At 47.0% G+C, this 17,509-nt stretch overlaps 1 protein-coding gene across 1 annotated transcript in view; it reads left to right on the top strand.

The window, feature by feature from the left end:
- si:ch211-45c16.2 (mitogen-activated protein kinase kinase kinase 13) overlaps positions 1 to 17,509 on the top strand; it is a 161,908-nt gene that overhangs the window by 91,514 nt on the left and 52,885 nt on the right. Inside the window, 1 exon segment of the mRNA XM_065019779.1 lies at positions 5,422 to 5,613. Coding sequence (XP_064875851.1) covers positions 5,422 to 5,613 — 192 coding nt within the window.

The following is a 17,509-nucleotide window of genomic DNA, read 5'->3' as shown; positions in this document are numbered from 1 at the left end:
CTAGACTACTGTTATGACCACTAGACTACTGTTATAACCACTAGACTACTGTTATAACCACTAGACTACTGTTATAACCCCTCACACTAGACTACTGTTATAACCCCTCACACTAGACTACTGTTATAACCACTAGACTACTGTTATAACCACTAGACTACTGTTATAACCCCTCACACTAGACTACTGTTATAACCCCTCACACTAGACTACTGTTATAACCCCTCACACTAGACTACTGATATAACCCCTCACACTAGACTACTGTTATAACCCCTAGACTACTGTTATAACCCATAGACTACTGTTATAACCCCTAGACTACTGTTATGACCCCTCACACTAGACTACTGTTATAACCCCTCACACTAGACTACTGTTATAACCCCTCACACTAGACTACTGATATAACCCCTCACACTAGACTACTGACATAACCCCTAGACTACTGATATAACCCTAGACTACTGTTATGACCCCTCACACTAGACTACTGTTATAACCCCTCACACTAGACTACTGTTATAACCCCTCACACTAGACTACTGTTATAACCCCTCACACTAGACTACTGTTATAACCCCTCACACTAGACTACTGACATAACCCCTCACACTAGACTACTGACATAACCCCTCACACTAGACTACTGACATAACCCTAGACTACTGTTATAACCCCTCACACTAGACTACTGTTATAACCCCTCACACTAGACTACTGACATAACCCCTAGACTACTGTTATAACCCCTCACACTAGACTACTGTTATAACCCCTCACACTAGACTACTGTTATAACCCCTCACACTAGACTACTGTTATAACCCCTCCCACTAGACTACTGACATAACCCCTCACACTAGACTACTGACATAACCCCTCACACTAGACTACTGACACAACCCCTCACACTAGACTACTGATATAACCCCTCGACTACTGTTATAACCCCTCACACTAGACTACTGTTATAACCCCTCACACTAGACTACTGTTATAACCCCTCACACTAGACTACTGTTATAACCCCTCACACTAGACTACTGACATAACCCCTCACACTAGACTACTGATATAACCCCTCACACTAGACTACTGATATAACCCCTCACACTAGACTACTGTTATAACCCCTCCCACTAGACTACTGTTATAACCCCTCACACTAGACTGCTGTTATAACCTCTCACACTAGACTGCTGTAATAACCCCTCACACCAGACTACTGTTATAACCCTCCCACTAGACTACTGTTATAACCCCTCACACTAGACTACTGTTATAACCCCTCCCACTAGACTACTGACATAACCCCTCACACTAGACTACTGTTATAACCCCTCACACTAGACTACTGATATAACCCCTCCCACTAGACTACTGTTATAACCCCTCACACTAGACTACTGTTGTAACCCCTCCCACTAGACTACTGATATAACCCCTCACACTAGACTACTGTTATAACCCCTCACACTAGACTACTGACATAACCCCTCACACTAGACTACTGATATAACCCTCACACTAGACTACTGTTATAACCCCTAGACTACTGTTATAACCCCTCACACTAGACTACTGTTATAACCCCTCACACTAGACTACTGTTATAACCCCTAGACTACTGTTATAACCCCTAGACTACTGTTATAACCCCTCACACTAGACTACTGTTATAACCCCTAGACTACTGTTATAACCCCTCACACTAGACTACTGTTATAACCCCTCCCACTAGACTACTGACATAACCCCTCACACTAGACTACTGTTATAACCCCTCACACTAGACTACTGTTATAACCACTAGACTACTGTTATGACCACTAGACTACTGTTATAACCACTAGACTACTGTTATAACCCCTAGACTACTGTTATGACCCCTCACACTAGACTACTGTTATAACCCCTCACACTAGACTACTGTTATAACCCCTCACACTAGACTACTGTTATAACCCCTCACACTAGACTACTGTTATAACCCCTCACACTAGACTACTGACATAACCCCTCACACTAGACTACTGACATAACCCCTCACACTAGACTACTGACATAACCCCTAGACTACTGTTATAACCCCTCACACTAGACTACTGTTATAACCCCTCACACTAGACTACTGACATAACCCCTAGACTACTGTTATAACCCCTCACACTAGACTACTGTTATAACCCCTCACACTAGACTACTGTTATAACCCCTCACACTAGACTACTGTTATAACCCCTCCCACTAGACTACTGACATAACCCCTCACACTAGACTACTGACATAACCCCTCACACTAGACTACTGACACAACCCCTCACACTAGACTACTGATATAACCCCTCGACTACTGTTATAACCCCTCACACTAGACTACTGTTATAACCCCTCACACTAGACTACTGTTATAACCCCTCACACTAGACTACTGTTATAACCCCTCACACTAGACTACTGACATAACCCCTCACACTAGACTACTGATATAACCCCTCACACTAGACTACTGATATAACCCCTCACACTAGACTACTGTTATAACCCCTCCCACTAGACTACTGTTATAACCCCTCACACTAGACTGCTGTTATAACCTCTCACACTAGACTGCTGTAATAACCCCTCACACCAGACTACTGTTATAACCCCTCCCACTAGACTACTGTTATAACCCCTCACACTAGACTACTGTTATAACCCCTCCCACTAGACTACTGACATAACCCCTCACACTAGACTACTGTTATAACCCCTCACACTAGACTACTGATATAACCCCTCCCACTAGACTACTGTTATAACCCCTCACACTAGACTACTGTTGTAACCCCTCCCACTAGACTACTGATATAACCCCTCACACTAGACTACTGTTATAACCCCTCACACTAGACTACTGACATAACCCCTCACACTAGACTACTGATATAACCCCTCACACTAGACTACTGTTATAACCCCTAGACTACTGTTATAACCCTCACACTAGACTACTGTTATAACCCCTCACACTAGACTACTGTTATAACCCTAGACTACTGTTATAACCCCTAGACTACTGTTATAACCCCTCACACTAGACTACTGTTATAACCCCTAGACTACTGTTATAACCCCTCACACTAGACTACTGTTATAACCCCTCCCACTAGACTACTGACATAACCCCTCACACTAGACTACTGTTATAACCCCTCACACTAGACTACTGTTATAACCACTAGACTACTGTTATGACCACTAGACTACTGTTATAACCACTAGACTACTGTTATAACCACTAGACTACTGTTATAACCCCTCACACTAGACTACTGTTATAACCCCTCACACTAGACTACTGTTATAACCACTAGACTACTGTTATAACCACTAGACTACTGTTATAACCCCTCACACTAGACTACTGTTATAACCCCTCACACTAGACTACTGTTATAACCACTAGACTACTGTTATAACCACTAGACTACTGTTATAACCACTAGACTACTGTTATAACCCCTCACACTAGACTACTGTTATAACCCCTCACACTAGACTACTGTTATAACCACTAGACTACTGTTATAACCCCTAGACTACTGTTATAACCCCTAGACTACTGACATAACCCCTCACACTAGACTACTGACATAACCCCTCACACTAGACTACTGTTATAACCCCTCACACTAGACTACTGATATAACCCCTCACACTAGACTACTGACATAACCCCTCACACTAGACTACTGACATAACCCCTCACACTAGACTACTGACATAACCCCTCACACTAGACTACTGTTATAACCCCTCACACTAGACTACTGATATAACCCCTCACACTAGACTACTGACATAACCCCTCACACTAGACTACTGACATAACCCCTCACACTAGACTACTGACACAACCCCTCACACTAGACTACTGATATAACCCCTAGACTACTGTTATAACCCCTCACACTAGACTACTGATATAACCCCTCACACTAGACTACTGATATAACCCCTCACACTAGACTACTGATATAACCCCTCACACTAGACTACTGATATAACCCCTCACACTAGACTACTGACTACCCCTACCACTGACCCAACATCATCGGCTTGAAGTAGGTTCACTACCCCTACCACTGACCCAACATCATTGGCTTCAAGTAGGTCCACTACCCCTAACACTGACCCAACATCATCAGCTTCAAGTAGGTCCACTACCCCTAACACTGACCCAACATCATCAGCTTCAAGTAGGTCCACTACCCCTAACACTGACCCAACATCATCAGCTTCAAGTAGGTCCACTACCCCTAACACTGACTCTTAAAGGGGAAGTAGCCTATTCTAGCTCTTAAAGGGGCAGTAGCCTATGCTAGCTCTTAAAGGGGCAGTAGCCTATTCTAGCTCTTAAAGGGGCAGTAGCCTATTCTAGCTCTTAAAGGGCCAGTAGCCTATTCTGGCTTTTAAAGGGGCAGAAGCCTATTCTAGCTCTTAAAGGGGCAGAAGCCTATTCTAGCTCTTAAAGGGGCAGAAGCCTATTCTAGCTCTTAAAGGGGCAGTAGCCTATTCTAGCTCTTAAAGGGGCAGTAGCCTATTCTAGCTCTTAAAGGGGCAGGAGCCTATTCTAGCTCTTAAAGGGGCAGGAGCCTATTCTAGCTCTTAAAGGGGCAGGAGCCTATTCTAGCTCTTAAAGGGGCAGGAGCCTATTCTAGCTCTTAAAGGGCCAGTAGCCTATTCTAGCTCTTCAAGTTCAATTCCAAAATTATTCTGCAGTTATTTTATTGTTATTTATTATGTTACCAATCAAATGTACATGTTAATAATAGTATCTTCTGATTACAATTATTACGTCTCATATTTGAACTAAATCCAATATATTAGTTTCCAAAATGTAATCTAGCTGTCCGATAATGCATTATGATTGAATGGCTTGTCCTACACTTTTTAAAAACCCAGAGTACATGTTGGAAAAAGATATTGGTTCCTTTCTAAACAGAGCAATGTGAATACAAAAGAGAACTGAGTTCTTTGGCTTTTTTTTTTACCCAGAGTTCACTTTAAAAAGGACTGAGATCAGTTATTTTAAAAAAGAGGACTATATGTGAAAAATCCCTGAGCACATCAGGCGGAACTATTGTTTGAGGAGTTGCTACAGGATTTTTTGCTGTTGTCTGATTTCAAGTTGTACCCTATAACCATGGAGAATATCATTTAAACATGCTTTTCAGTCTAGTACTAGGCTTAATCTGTGTCTAGGAAATCCGCCCTGAATGTCTCTCTCTCAGTGTCGTCCTTCTGTAGTGCACCCCAACTCCGTGCTAAAGTTCCGTTATGGTGTACTGTGTCACATCTTTTTGACTTTGTAACTCATCCTCTCTCCTCTTCTCCTCCCTCTCCTCCCTCTCTTGTCTCTCTCCTCTCCAGGGGTGTGTGCACCCAGGCTCCGTGCTACTGTATCTTAATGGAGTATTGTTCCCAGGGCCAACTCTATGAGGTTCTGAGGGCCGGACGGAAGGTGACCCCCAGACTGCTGGTGGACTGGGCCTCAGGGATCGCCTCTGGGATGAACTACCTGCACCTCCACAAGATCATACACAGAGACCTCAAGTCACCCAAGTGAGTGTCTCTACCCCAACCCTCCACCAACCCTTTCCCAACCCTCCCCTAACCCTCCCCCAACCCTCCCCTAACCCTCCCCTTACTCCAAACCTCCCCTAACCCTCCCCTAACCCTACCCTACCCTCCCCCATACCAAACCCTCCCCTAACCCTAACCCTCCCTAACCCTACCCTCCCCTCCCTAACCCCAACCCTCCCCTAACCCTAACCCCAACCCTCCCCAACCCTGCCCTAACCACAAACCTCCCTAATCCTCCCCCAACCCTCCCCTATCCCCAAACCTCCCCTAACCCTCCCTAACCCCAAACCTCCCTTAACCCTAACCCTCCCCTAACCCTCTCCTAACCCTAACCCTACCCTCCCCCAACCCTCCCCTAACCCTACCCTCCCTAACCCTCTCCTAACCCTGACCCTACCCTCCCCCAACCCTCCCTAACCCTACCCTCCCCCAACCCCAAGCCTCCCTAACCCTCCCCAACCCCAAACCTCCCCTAACCCTCCCCATCCCCAATCCTCCCCTGGCCTTCCCCTAACCCTCCTCTAACCCTAACCCTACCCTCCCCCAACCCTCCCTAACCTTAACCCTACCCTCTCCCAACCCCAACCCTCCCCTAACCCTCCCCTAACGCCCAATTTTTCAGTTTTTGATTTGTTAAAAAAGTTAGAAATATCCAATAAATGTCGTTCCACTTCATGATTGTGTCCCACTTGTTGTTGATTCTTCACAAAAAAATACAGTTTTATATCTTTATGTTTGAAGCCTGAAATGTGGCAAAAGGTCGCAAAGTTCAAGGGGGCCGAATACTTTCGCAAGGCACTGTATGTACAGTCACTATGGGGACGACGTCATCGATGCACTTATTGATAAAGACAGTGACTGATGTGGTGTACTCCTCAATGTCATCGGAAGAATCCTGGAACATGTCCAGTCTGTGATAGCAAAACAGTCCTGTAGTTTAGCATCTGCTTCATCTGACCGCTTTTTTACAGATCCAGTCACTGGTGCTTCCTGCTTGTAAACAGGAATCAGGAAATGGAGGGAGAGCTTTGTATGCATCTCTGTGTGTGGAGTGAAGTTGGTCTCGAGTTTTTTCCCTTTCGTTGCACATTTAACATGTTGATAGAAATGAGGATAGAACTGATTTAAAGTTTCCCTGCAGTAACGTCCCCGGCCACTAGGAGCGCTGCCTCTGGATAAGCGTTTTCCTGTTTGCTTATGGCGGTATGCAGCTCATTGAGTGCGGTTTTAGTGCCAGCATCGTTTGTGGTGAAAGCTATAAGGTGATGGGGAGAGGTCTGTCTGTAATAAAGAGATGGGGAGAGGTCTGGCCGTAATAAAGAGATGGGGAGAGGTCTGTCCGTAATAAAGAGATGGGGAGAGGTCTGGCCGTAATAAAGAGATGGGGAGAGGTCTGTCTGTAATAAAGAGATGGGGAGAGGTCTGTCTGTAATAAAGAGATGGGGAGAGGTCTGTCTGTAATAAAGAGATGGGGAGAGGTCTGGCCGTAATAAAGAGATGGGGAGAAGTATGTCTGTAATATAGAAATGGGGAGAGGTCTGTCTGTAATATAGAGATGGGGAGAGGTCTGTCTGTAATAAAGAGATGGGGAGAGGTCTGGCCGTAATAAAGAGATGGGGAGAGGTCTGTCCGTAATAAAGAGATGGGGAGAGGTCTGGCCGTAATAAAGAGATGGGGAGAGGTCTGTCTGTAATAAAGAGATGGGGAGAGGTCTGTCTGTAATAAAGAGATGGGGAGAGGTCTGTCTGTAATAAAGAGATGGGGAGAGGTCTGGCCGTAATAAAGAGATGGGGAGAAGTATGTCTGTAATATAGAAATGGGGAGAGGTCTGTCTGTAATATAGAGATGGGGAGAGGTCTGTCTGTAATAAAGAGATGGGGAGAGGTCTGTCTGTAATAAAGAGATGGAGAGAGGTCTGTCTGTAATAAAGAGATGGGGAGAGGTCTGTCTGTAATAAAGAGATGGGGAGAGGTCTGTCTGTAATAAAGAGATGGGGAGAGGTCTGGCCGTAATAAAGAGATGGGGAGAGGTCTGTCCGTAATAAAGAGATGGGGAGAGGTCTAGCCGTAATAAAGAGATGGGGAGAGGTCTGTCTGTAATAAAGAGATGGGGAGAGGTCTGTCTGTAATAAAGAGATGGGGAGAGGTCTGTCTGTAATAAAGAGATGGGGAGAGGTCTGTCAGTAATATAGAGATGGGGAGAGGTCTGTCTGTAATAAAGAGATGGGGAGAGGTCTGTCTGTAATAAAGAGATGGGGAGAGGTCTGTCTGTAATAAAGAGATGGGGAGAGGTCTGTCTGTAATAAAGAGATGGGGAGAGGTCTGTCTGTAATAAAGAGATGGGGAGAGGTCTGTCTGTAATAAAGAGATGGGGAGAGGTCTGTCTGTTATAAAGAGATAGGGAGAGGTCTGTCTGTAATAAAGAGATGGGGAGAGGTCTGTCTGTTATAAAGAGATGGGGAGAGGTCTGGCTGTAATAAAGAGATGCTCTACTTTTTTGACACCACACTTCACAAAACAAGTTCTTCAGGCTCTAGTTTTATCTTGATTATTGTCCAGTCATGTGGTCCAGTTCTGAAGGAAAGACCTAGTTAAACTGCAGATGGCCCAGAACAGAACGTCTTGCTCTTCATTGTAATCAGAGGGCTGATATTAACACTATGCTGCCAGTCTCTCTTGGCTAAGAGTTGAGGAGAGACTGACTGTCATCAGAGGGCTGGCCAGTCTCTCTTGGCTAAGAGTTGAGGAGAGACTGACTGTCATCAGAGGGCTGGCCAGTCTCTCTTGGCTGAGAGTTGAGGAGAGACTGACTGTAATCAGAGGGCTGATATTAACACGATGCTGCCAGTCTCTCTTGGCTAAGAGTTGAGGTTAGACTGTCTGCGTCACTTCTTCTTTTATTAAGAAACATTCATGTGTCGAAAATCCCAAATTGTTTGCATAGTCAATTTACACACAGCTCTGACACACACACTTATCCCACCAGACATGCCACCGGGGGTCTTTTCATAGTCAATTTACACACAGCTCTGACACACACACTTATCCCACCAGACATGCCACCGGGGGTCTTTTCATAGTCAATTTACACACAGCTCTGACACACACACTTATCCCACCAAACATGCCACCGGGGGTCTTTTCATAGTCAATTTACACACAGCTCTGACACACACACTTATCCCACCAGACATGCCACCGGGGGTCTTTTCATAGTCAATTTACACACAGCTCTGACACACACACTTATCCCTTGAAAATAAAAGAGAGCCGCAAACTCAAGGAGCTCAGATGCAATAATTTAATTTACACACACTTATCCCACCAGACATGCCACCAGGGGTCTTTTCACAGTCCCCAGAACCAGAACAAATTCAAGGAAACGTACGGTATTATACAGAGCCCTTATTGCATGGAACTCTCATCTCATATTACTCAAATAAACAGCAAACCTGGTTTCAGAAAACAGATAGAGCAACACCTCACAACACAACGCTTCTCCCTCATGTGCCCCACTTGTGTATCTGATAGATGCAGCCACACACGCACACTACAAGTGTAGTATTTTGTCTGTAATGTAGTTTTTGTTATGTCTCAGACCCCAGTTAGACTAGCTGTCTCCATGGTATCAGACCCCAGTTAGACTAGCTGTCTCCATGGTATCAGACCCCAGTTAGACTAGCTGTCTCCATGGTATCAGACCCCAGTTAGACTAGCTGTCTCCATTGTATCAGACCCCAGTTAGACTAGCTGTCTCCATGGTATCAGACCCCAGTTAGACTAGCTGTCTCCATGGTATCAGACCCCAGTTAGACTAGCTGTCTCCATGGTATCAGACCCCAGTTAGACTAGCTGTCTCCATGGTATCAGACCCCAGTTAGACTAGCTGTCTCCATGGTATCAGACCCCAGTTAGACTAGCTGTCTCCATGGTATCAGACCCCAGTTAGACTAGCTGTCTCCATGGTATCAGACCCCAGTTAGACTAGCTGTCTCCATGGTATCAGACCCCAGTTAGGCTAGCTGTCTCCATTAGCGTCAGACCCCAGTTAGACTAGCTGTCTCCATGGTATCAGACCCCAGTTAGACTAGCTGTCTCCATTATATCAGACCCCAGTAAGACTAGCTGTCTCCATGGTATCAGACCCCAGTTAGACTAGCTGTCTCCATGGTATCAGACCCCAGTTAGACTAGCTGTCTCCATGGATCAGACCCCAGTTAGACTAGCTGTCTCCATGGTATCAGACCCCAGTTAGACTAGCTGTCTCCATGGTATCAGACCCCAGTTAGACTAGCTGTCTCCATGGTATCAGACCCCAGTTAGACTAGCTGTCTCCATGGTATCAGACCCCAGTTAGACTAGCTGTCTCCATGGTATCAGACCCCAGTTAGACTAGCTGTCTCCATGGTATCAGACCCCAGTTAGACTAGCTGTCTCCATGGTATCAGACCCCAGTTAGGCTAGCTGTCTCCATTAGCGTCAGACCCCAGTTAGACTAGCTGTCTCCATGGTATCAGACCCCAGTTAGACTAGCTGTCTCCATTATATCAGACCCCAGTAAGACTAGCTGTCTCCATGGTATCAGACCCCAGTTAGACTAGCTGTCTCCATGGTATCAGACCCCAGTTAGACTAGCTGTCTCCATGGATCAGACCCCAGTTAGACTAGCTGTCTCCATGGTATCAGACCCCAGTTAGATTAGCTGTCTCCATGGTATCAGACCCCAGTTAGACTAGCTGCCTCCATGGTATCAGACCCCAGTTAGACTAGCTGTCTCCATGGTATCAGACCCCAGTTAGACTAGCTGTCTCCATGGTATCAGACCCCAGTTAGACTAGCTGTCTCCATGGTATCATACCCCAGTTAGACTAGCTGTCTCCATGGTATCAGACCCCAGTTAGACTAGCTGTCTCCATGGTATCAGACCCCAGTTAGACTAGCTGTCTCCTTGGTATCAGACCCCAGTTAGTCTAGCTGTCTCCATGGTATCAGACCCCAGTTAGACTAGCTGTCTCCATGGTATCAGACCCCAGTTAGACTAGCTGTCTCCATCGTATCAGACCCCAGTTAGACTAGCTGTCTCCATGGTATCAGACCCCAGTTAGACTAGCTGTCTCCATGGTATCAGACCCCAGTTAGACTAGCTGTCTCCATGGTATCAGACCCCAGTTAGACTAGCTGTCTCCATGGTATCAGACCCCAGTTAGACTAGCTGTCTCCATGGTATCAGACCCCAGTTAGACTAGCTGTCTCCATGGTATCAGACCCCAGTTAGACTAGCTGTCTCCATGGTATCAGACCCCAGTTAGACTAGCTGTCTCCATGGTATCAGACCCCAGTTAGACTAGCTGTCTCCATGGTATCAGACCCCAGTTAGACTAGCTGTCTCCATGGTATCAGACTCCAGTTAGACTAGCTGTCTCAATGGTATCAGACCGCAGTTAGACTAGCTGTCTCCATGGTATCAGACCCCAGTTAGACTAGCTGTCTCCATGGTATCAGACTCCAGTTAGACTAGCTGTCTCCATGGTATTAGACCCCAGTTAGACTAGCTGTCTCCATGGTATCAGACCCCAATTAGACTAGCTGTCTCCATGGTATCACACCCCAGTTAGACTAGCTGTCTCCATGGTATCAGACCCCAGTTAGACTAGCTGTCTCCATGGTATCAGACCCCAGTTAGACTAGCTGTCTCCATGGTATCAGACCCCAGTTAGACTAGCTGTCTCCATGGTATCAGACCCCAGTTAGACTAGCTGTCTCCATGGTATCAGACCCCAGTTAGACTAGCTGTCTCCATGGTATCAGACCCCAGTTAGACTAGCTGTCTCCATGGTATCAGACCCGTTAGACTAGCTGTCTCCATGGTATCAGACCCCAGTTAGACTAGCTGTCTCCATGGTATCAGACCCCAGTTAGACTAGCTGTCTCCATGGTATCAGACCCCAGTTAGACTAGCTGTCTCCATGGTATCAGACCCCAGTTAGACTAGCTGTCTCCATGGTATCAGACCCCAGTTAGACTAGCTGTCTCCATGGTATCAGACCCCAGTTAGACTAGCTGTCTCCATGGTATCAGACCCCAGTTAGACTAGCTGTCTCCATGGTATCAGACCCCAGTTAGACTAGCTGTCTCCATGGTATCAGACCCCAGTTAGACTAGCTGTCTCCATGGTATCAGACCCCAGTTAGACTAGCTGTCTCCATGGTATCAGACTCCAGTTAGACTAGCTGTCTCAATGGTATCAGACCGCAGTTAGACTAGCTGTCTCCATGGTATCAGACCCCAGTTAGACTAGCTGTCTCCATGGTATCAGACTCCAGTTAGACTAGCTGTCTCCATGGTATTAGACCCCAGTTAGACTAGCTGTCTCCATGGTATCAGACCCCAATTAGACTAGCTGTCTCCATGGTATCACACCCCAGTTAGACTAGCTGTCTCCATGGTATCAGACCCCAGTTAGACTAGCTGTCTCAATGGTATTAGACCCCAGTTAGACTAGCTGTCTCCATGGTATCAGACCCCAGTTAGACTAGCTGTCTCCATGGTATCAGACCCCAGTTAGACTAGCTGTCTCCATGGTATCAGACCCCAGTTAGACTAGCTGTCTCCATGGTATCAGACTCCAGTTAGACTAGCTGTCTCCATGGTATTGGACCCCAGTTAGACTAGCTGTCTCCATGGTATCAGACCCCAGTTAGACTTGCTGTCTCCATGGTATCAGACTCCAGTTAGACTAGCTGTCTCCATGGTATCAGACCCCAGTAAGACTAGCTGTCTCCATGGTATCAGACTCCAGTTAGACTAGCTGTCTCCATGGTATCAGACCCCAGTTAGACTAGCTGTCTCCATGGTATCAGACCCCAGTTAGACTAGCTGTCTCCATGGTATCAGACCCCAGTAAGACTAGCTGTCTCCATGGTATCAGACCCCAGTTAGACTAGCTGTCTCTATGGTATCAGACCCCAGTTAGACTAGCTGTCTCCATGGTATCAGACCCCAGTTAGACTAGCTGTCTCCATGGTATCAGACCCCAGTTAGACTAGCTGTCTCTATGGTATCAGACTCCAGTTAGACTAGCTGTCTCCATGGTATCAGACCCCAGTTAGACTAGCTGTCTCCATGGTATCAGACCCCAGTTAGACTAGCTGTCTCCATGGTATCAGACCCCAGTTAGACTAGCTGTCTCCATGGTATCAGACCCCAGTTAGACTAGCTGTCTCCATGGTATCAGACCCCAGTTAGACTAGCTGTCTCCATGGTATCAGACCCCAGTTAGACTAGCTGTCTCCATGGTATCAGACCCCAGTAAGACTAGCTGTCTCCATGGTATCAGACTCCAGTTAGACTAGCTGTCTCCATGGTATCAGACCCCAGTTAGACTAGCTGTCTCCATGGTATCAGACCCCAGTTAGACTAGCTGTCTCCATGGTATTAGACCCCAGTTAGACTAGCTGTCTCCATGGTATCAGACCCCAGTTAGACTAGGACCCCAGTTAGACTAGCTGTCTCCATGGTATCAGACCCCAGTTAGACTAGCTGTCTCCATGGTATCAGACCCCAGTTAGACTAGCTGTCTCCATGGTATCAGACTCCAGTTAGACTAGCTGTCTCCATGGTATTGGACCCCAGTTAGACTAGCTGTCTCCATGGTATCAGACCCCAGTTAGACTTGCTGTCTCCATGGTATCAGACTCCAGTTAGACTAGCTGTCTCCATGGTATCAGACCCCAGTAAGACTAGCTGTCTCCATGGTATCAGACTCCAGTTAGACTAGCTGTCTCCATGGTATCAGACCCCAGTTAGACTAGCTGTCTCCATGGTATCAGACCCCAGTTAGACTAGCTGTCTCCATGGTATCAGACCCCAGTTAGACTAGCTGTCTCTATGGTATCAGACCCCAGTTAGATTAGCTGTCTCCATGGTATCAGACCCCAGTTAGACTAGCTGTCTCCATGGTATCAGACCCCAGTTAGACTAGCTGTCTCTATGGTATCAGACTCCAGTTAGACTAGCTGTCTCCATGGTATCAGACCCCAGTTAGACTAGCTGTCTCCATGGTATCAGACCCCAGTTAGACTAGCTGTCTCCATGGTATCAGACCCCAGTTAGACTAGCTGTCTCCATGGTATCAGACCCCAGTTAGACTAGCTGTCTCCATGGTATCAGACCCCAGTAAGACTAGCTGTCTCCATGGTATCAGACTCCAGTTAGACTAGCTGTCTCCATGGTATCAGACCCCAGTTAGACTAGCTGTCTCCATGGTATCAGACCCCAGTTAGACTAGCTGTCTCCATGGTATCAGACCCCAGTTAGACTAGCTGTCTCCATGGTATCAGACCCCAGTTAGACTAGCTGTCTCCATGGTAGCAGACCCCAGTTAGACTAGCTGTCTCCATGGTATCAGACCCCAGTTAGACTAGCTGTCTCCATGGTATCAGACCCCAGTTAGACTAGCTGTCTCCATGGTATCAGACCCCAGTTAGACTAGCTGTCTCCATGGTATCAGACCCCAGTTAGACTAGCTGTCTCCATGGTATCAGACCCCAGTTAGACTAGCTGTCTCCATGGTATCAGACCCCAGTAAGACTAGCTGTCTCCATGGTATCAGACTCCAGTTAGACTAGCTGTCTCCATGGTATCAGACCCCAGTTAGACTAGCTGTCTCCATGGTATCAGACCCCAGTTAGACTAGCTGTCTCCATGGTATCAGACCCCAGTTAGACTAGCTGTCTCCATGGTATCAGACCCCAGTTAGACTAGCTGTCTCCATGGTATCAGACCCCAGTTAGACTAGCTGTCTCCATGGTAGCAGACCCCAGTTAGACTAGCTGTCTCCATGGTATCAGACCCCAGTTAGACTAGCTGTCTCCATGGTATCAGACTCCAGTTAGACTAGCTGTCTCAATGGTATCAGACCCCATTTAGACTAGCTGTCTCCATGGTATCAGACCCCAGTTAGACTAGCTGTCTCCATGGTATCAGACTCCAGTTAGACTAGCTGTCTCCATGGTATCAGACTCCAGTTAGACTAGCTGTGTCCATGACATCAGACCCCAGTTAGACTAGCTGTCTACATGGTATCAGACCCCAGTTAGACTAGCTGTCTCCGTCGAATCAGACCCCAGTTAGACTAGCTGTCTCCATGGTATCAGACCCCAGTAAGACTAGCTGTCTCTATGGTATCAGACCCCAGTTAGACTAGCTGTCTCCATGGTATTAGACCCCAGTTAGACTAGCTGTCTCCATGGTATCAGACCCCAGTTAGACTAGCTGTCTCCATGGTATCAGACTCCAGTTAGACTAGCTGTCTCCATGGTATCAGACCCCAGTTAGACTAGCTGTCTCCATGGTATCAGACCCCAGTTAGACTAGCTGTCTCCATGGTATCAGACCCCAGTTAGACTAGCTGTCTCCATGGTATCAGACCCCAGTTAGACTAGCTGTCTCCATGGTATCAGACCCCAGTTAGACTAGCTGTCTCGATGGTGTCAGACCCCAGTAAGACTAGCTGTCTCCGTGGTATCAGACCCCAGTTAGACTAGCTGTCTCCATTATATCAGACCCCAGTTAGACTAGCTGTCTCCATGGTATCAGACCCCAGTTAGACTAGCTGTCTCCATGGTATCAGACTCCAGTTAGACTAGCTGTCTCCATGGTATCAGACCCCAGTTAGACTAGCTGTCTCCATGGCATCAGACCCCAGTTAGACTAGCTGACTCCATGGTATCAGACCCCAGTTAGACTAGCTGTCTCCATGGCATCAGACCCCAGTTAGACTAGCTGTCTCCATGGTATCAGACCCCAGTTAGACTAGCTGTCTCCATGGTATCAGACCCCAGTTAGACTAGCTGTCTCCATGGTAGCAGACCCCAGTTAGACTAGCTGTCTCCATGGTATCAGACCCCAGTTAGACTAGCTGTCTCCATGGTATCAGACCCCAGTTAGACTAGCTGTCTCCATGGTATCAGACCCCAGTTAGACTAGCTGTCTCCATGGTATCAGACCCGTTAGACTAGCTGTCTCCATCGTATCAGACCCCAGTTAGACTAGCTGTCTCCATGGTATCATACCCCAGTTAGACTAGCTGTCTCCATGGTATCAGACCCCAGTTAGACTAGCTGTCTCCATGGTATCAGACCCCAGTTAGACTAGCTGTCTCCATGGTATCAGACCCCAGTTAGACTAGCTGTCTCCATGGTATCAGACCCCAGTTAGACTAGCTGTCTCCATGGTATCAGACCCCAGTTAGACTAGCTGTCTCCATGGTATCAGACCCCAGTTAGACTAGCTGTCTCCATGGTATCAGACCCCAGTTAGACTAGCTGTCTCCATGGTATCAGACCCCAGTTAGACTAGCTGTCTCCATGGTATCAGACCCCAGTTAGACTAGCTGTCTCCATGGTATCAGACCCCAGTTAGACTAGCTGTCTCCATGGTATCAGACCCCAGTTAGACTAGCTGTCTCCATGGTATCAGACCCCAGTTAGACTAGCTGTCTCCATGGTATCAGACCCCAGTTAGACTAGCTGTCTCCATGGTATCAGACCCCAGTTAGACTAGCTGTCTCCATGGTATCAGACCCCAGTTAGACTAGCTGTCTCCATGGTATCAGACCCCAGTTAGACTAGCTGTCTCCATGGTATCAGACCCCAGTTAGACTAGCTGTCTCCATCGTATCAGACCCCAGTTAGACTAGCTGTCTCCATGGTATCAGACCCCAGTTAGACTAGCTGTCTCCATGGTATCAGACCCCAGTTAGACTAGCTGTCTCCATGGTATCAGACCCCATTAGACAGATGGTATCAGACCCCAGTTAGACTAGCTGTCTCCATGGTATCAGACCCCAGTTAGACTAGCTGTCTCCATGGTATCAGACCCCAGTTAGACTAGCTGTCTCCATGGTATCAGACCCCAGTTAGACTAGCTGTCTCCATGGTATCAGACCCCAGTTAGACTAGCTGTCTCCATCGTATCAGACCCCAGTTAGACTAGCTGTCTCCATGGTATCAGACCCCAGTTAGACTAGCTGTCTCCATGGTATCAGACCCCAGTTAGACTAGCTGTCTCCATGGTATCAGACCCCAGTTAGACTAGCTGTCTCCATGGTATCAGACCCCAGTTAGACTAGCTGTCTCCATGGTATCAGACCCCAGTTAGACTAGCTGTCTCCATGGTATCAGACCCCAGTTAGACTAGCTGTCTCCATGGTATCAGACCCCAGTTAGACTAGCTGTCTCCATGGTATCAGACCCCAGTTAGACTAGCTGTCTCCATGGTATCAGACCCCAGTTAGACTAGCTGTCTCCATGGTATCAGACCCCAGTTAGACTAGCTGTCTCCATGGTATCAGACCCCAGTTAGACTAGCTGTCTCCATGGTATCAGACCCCAGTTAGACTAGCTGTCTCCATGGTATCAGACCCCAGTTAGACTAGCTGTCTCCATGGTATCAGACCCCAGTTAGACTAGCTGTCTCCATGGTATCAGACCCCAGTTAGACTAGCTGTCTCCATGGTATCAGACCCCAGTTAGACTAGCTGTCTCCATGGTATCAGACCCCAGTTAGACTAGCTGTCTCCATGGTATCAGACTCCAGTTAGACTAGCTGTCTCAATGGTATCAGACCGCAGTTAGACTAGCTGTCTCCATGGTATCAGACCCCAGTTAGACTAGCTGTCTCCATGGTATCAGACTCCAGTTAGACTAGCTGTCTCCATGGTATTAGACCCCAGTTAGACTAGCTGTCTCCATGGTATCAGACCCCAATTAGACTAGCTGTCTCCATGGTATCACACCCCAGTTAGACTAGCTGTCTCCATGGTATCAGACCCCAGTTAGACTAGCTGTCTCCATGGTATCAGACCCCAGTTAGAC

This window comes from Oncorhynchus nerka, linkage group LG1 (genome assembly GCF_034236695.1).
Source record: "Oncorhynchus nerka isolate Pitt River linkage group LG1, Oner_Uvic_2.0, whole genome shotgun sequence".
In the NCBI taxonomy this organism is placed as follows: domain Eukaryota; kingdom Metazoa; phylum Chordata; class Actinopteri; order Salmoniformes; family Salmonidae; genus Oncorhynchus; species Oncorhynchus nerka.
This window is presented reverse-complemented; position numbering and strand designations above follow the sequence as displayed.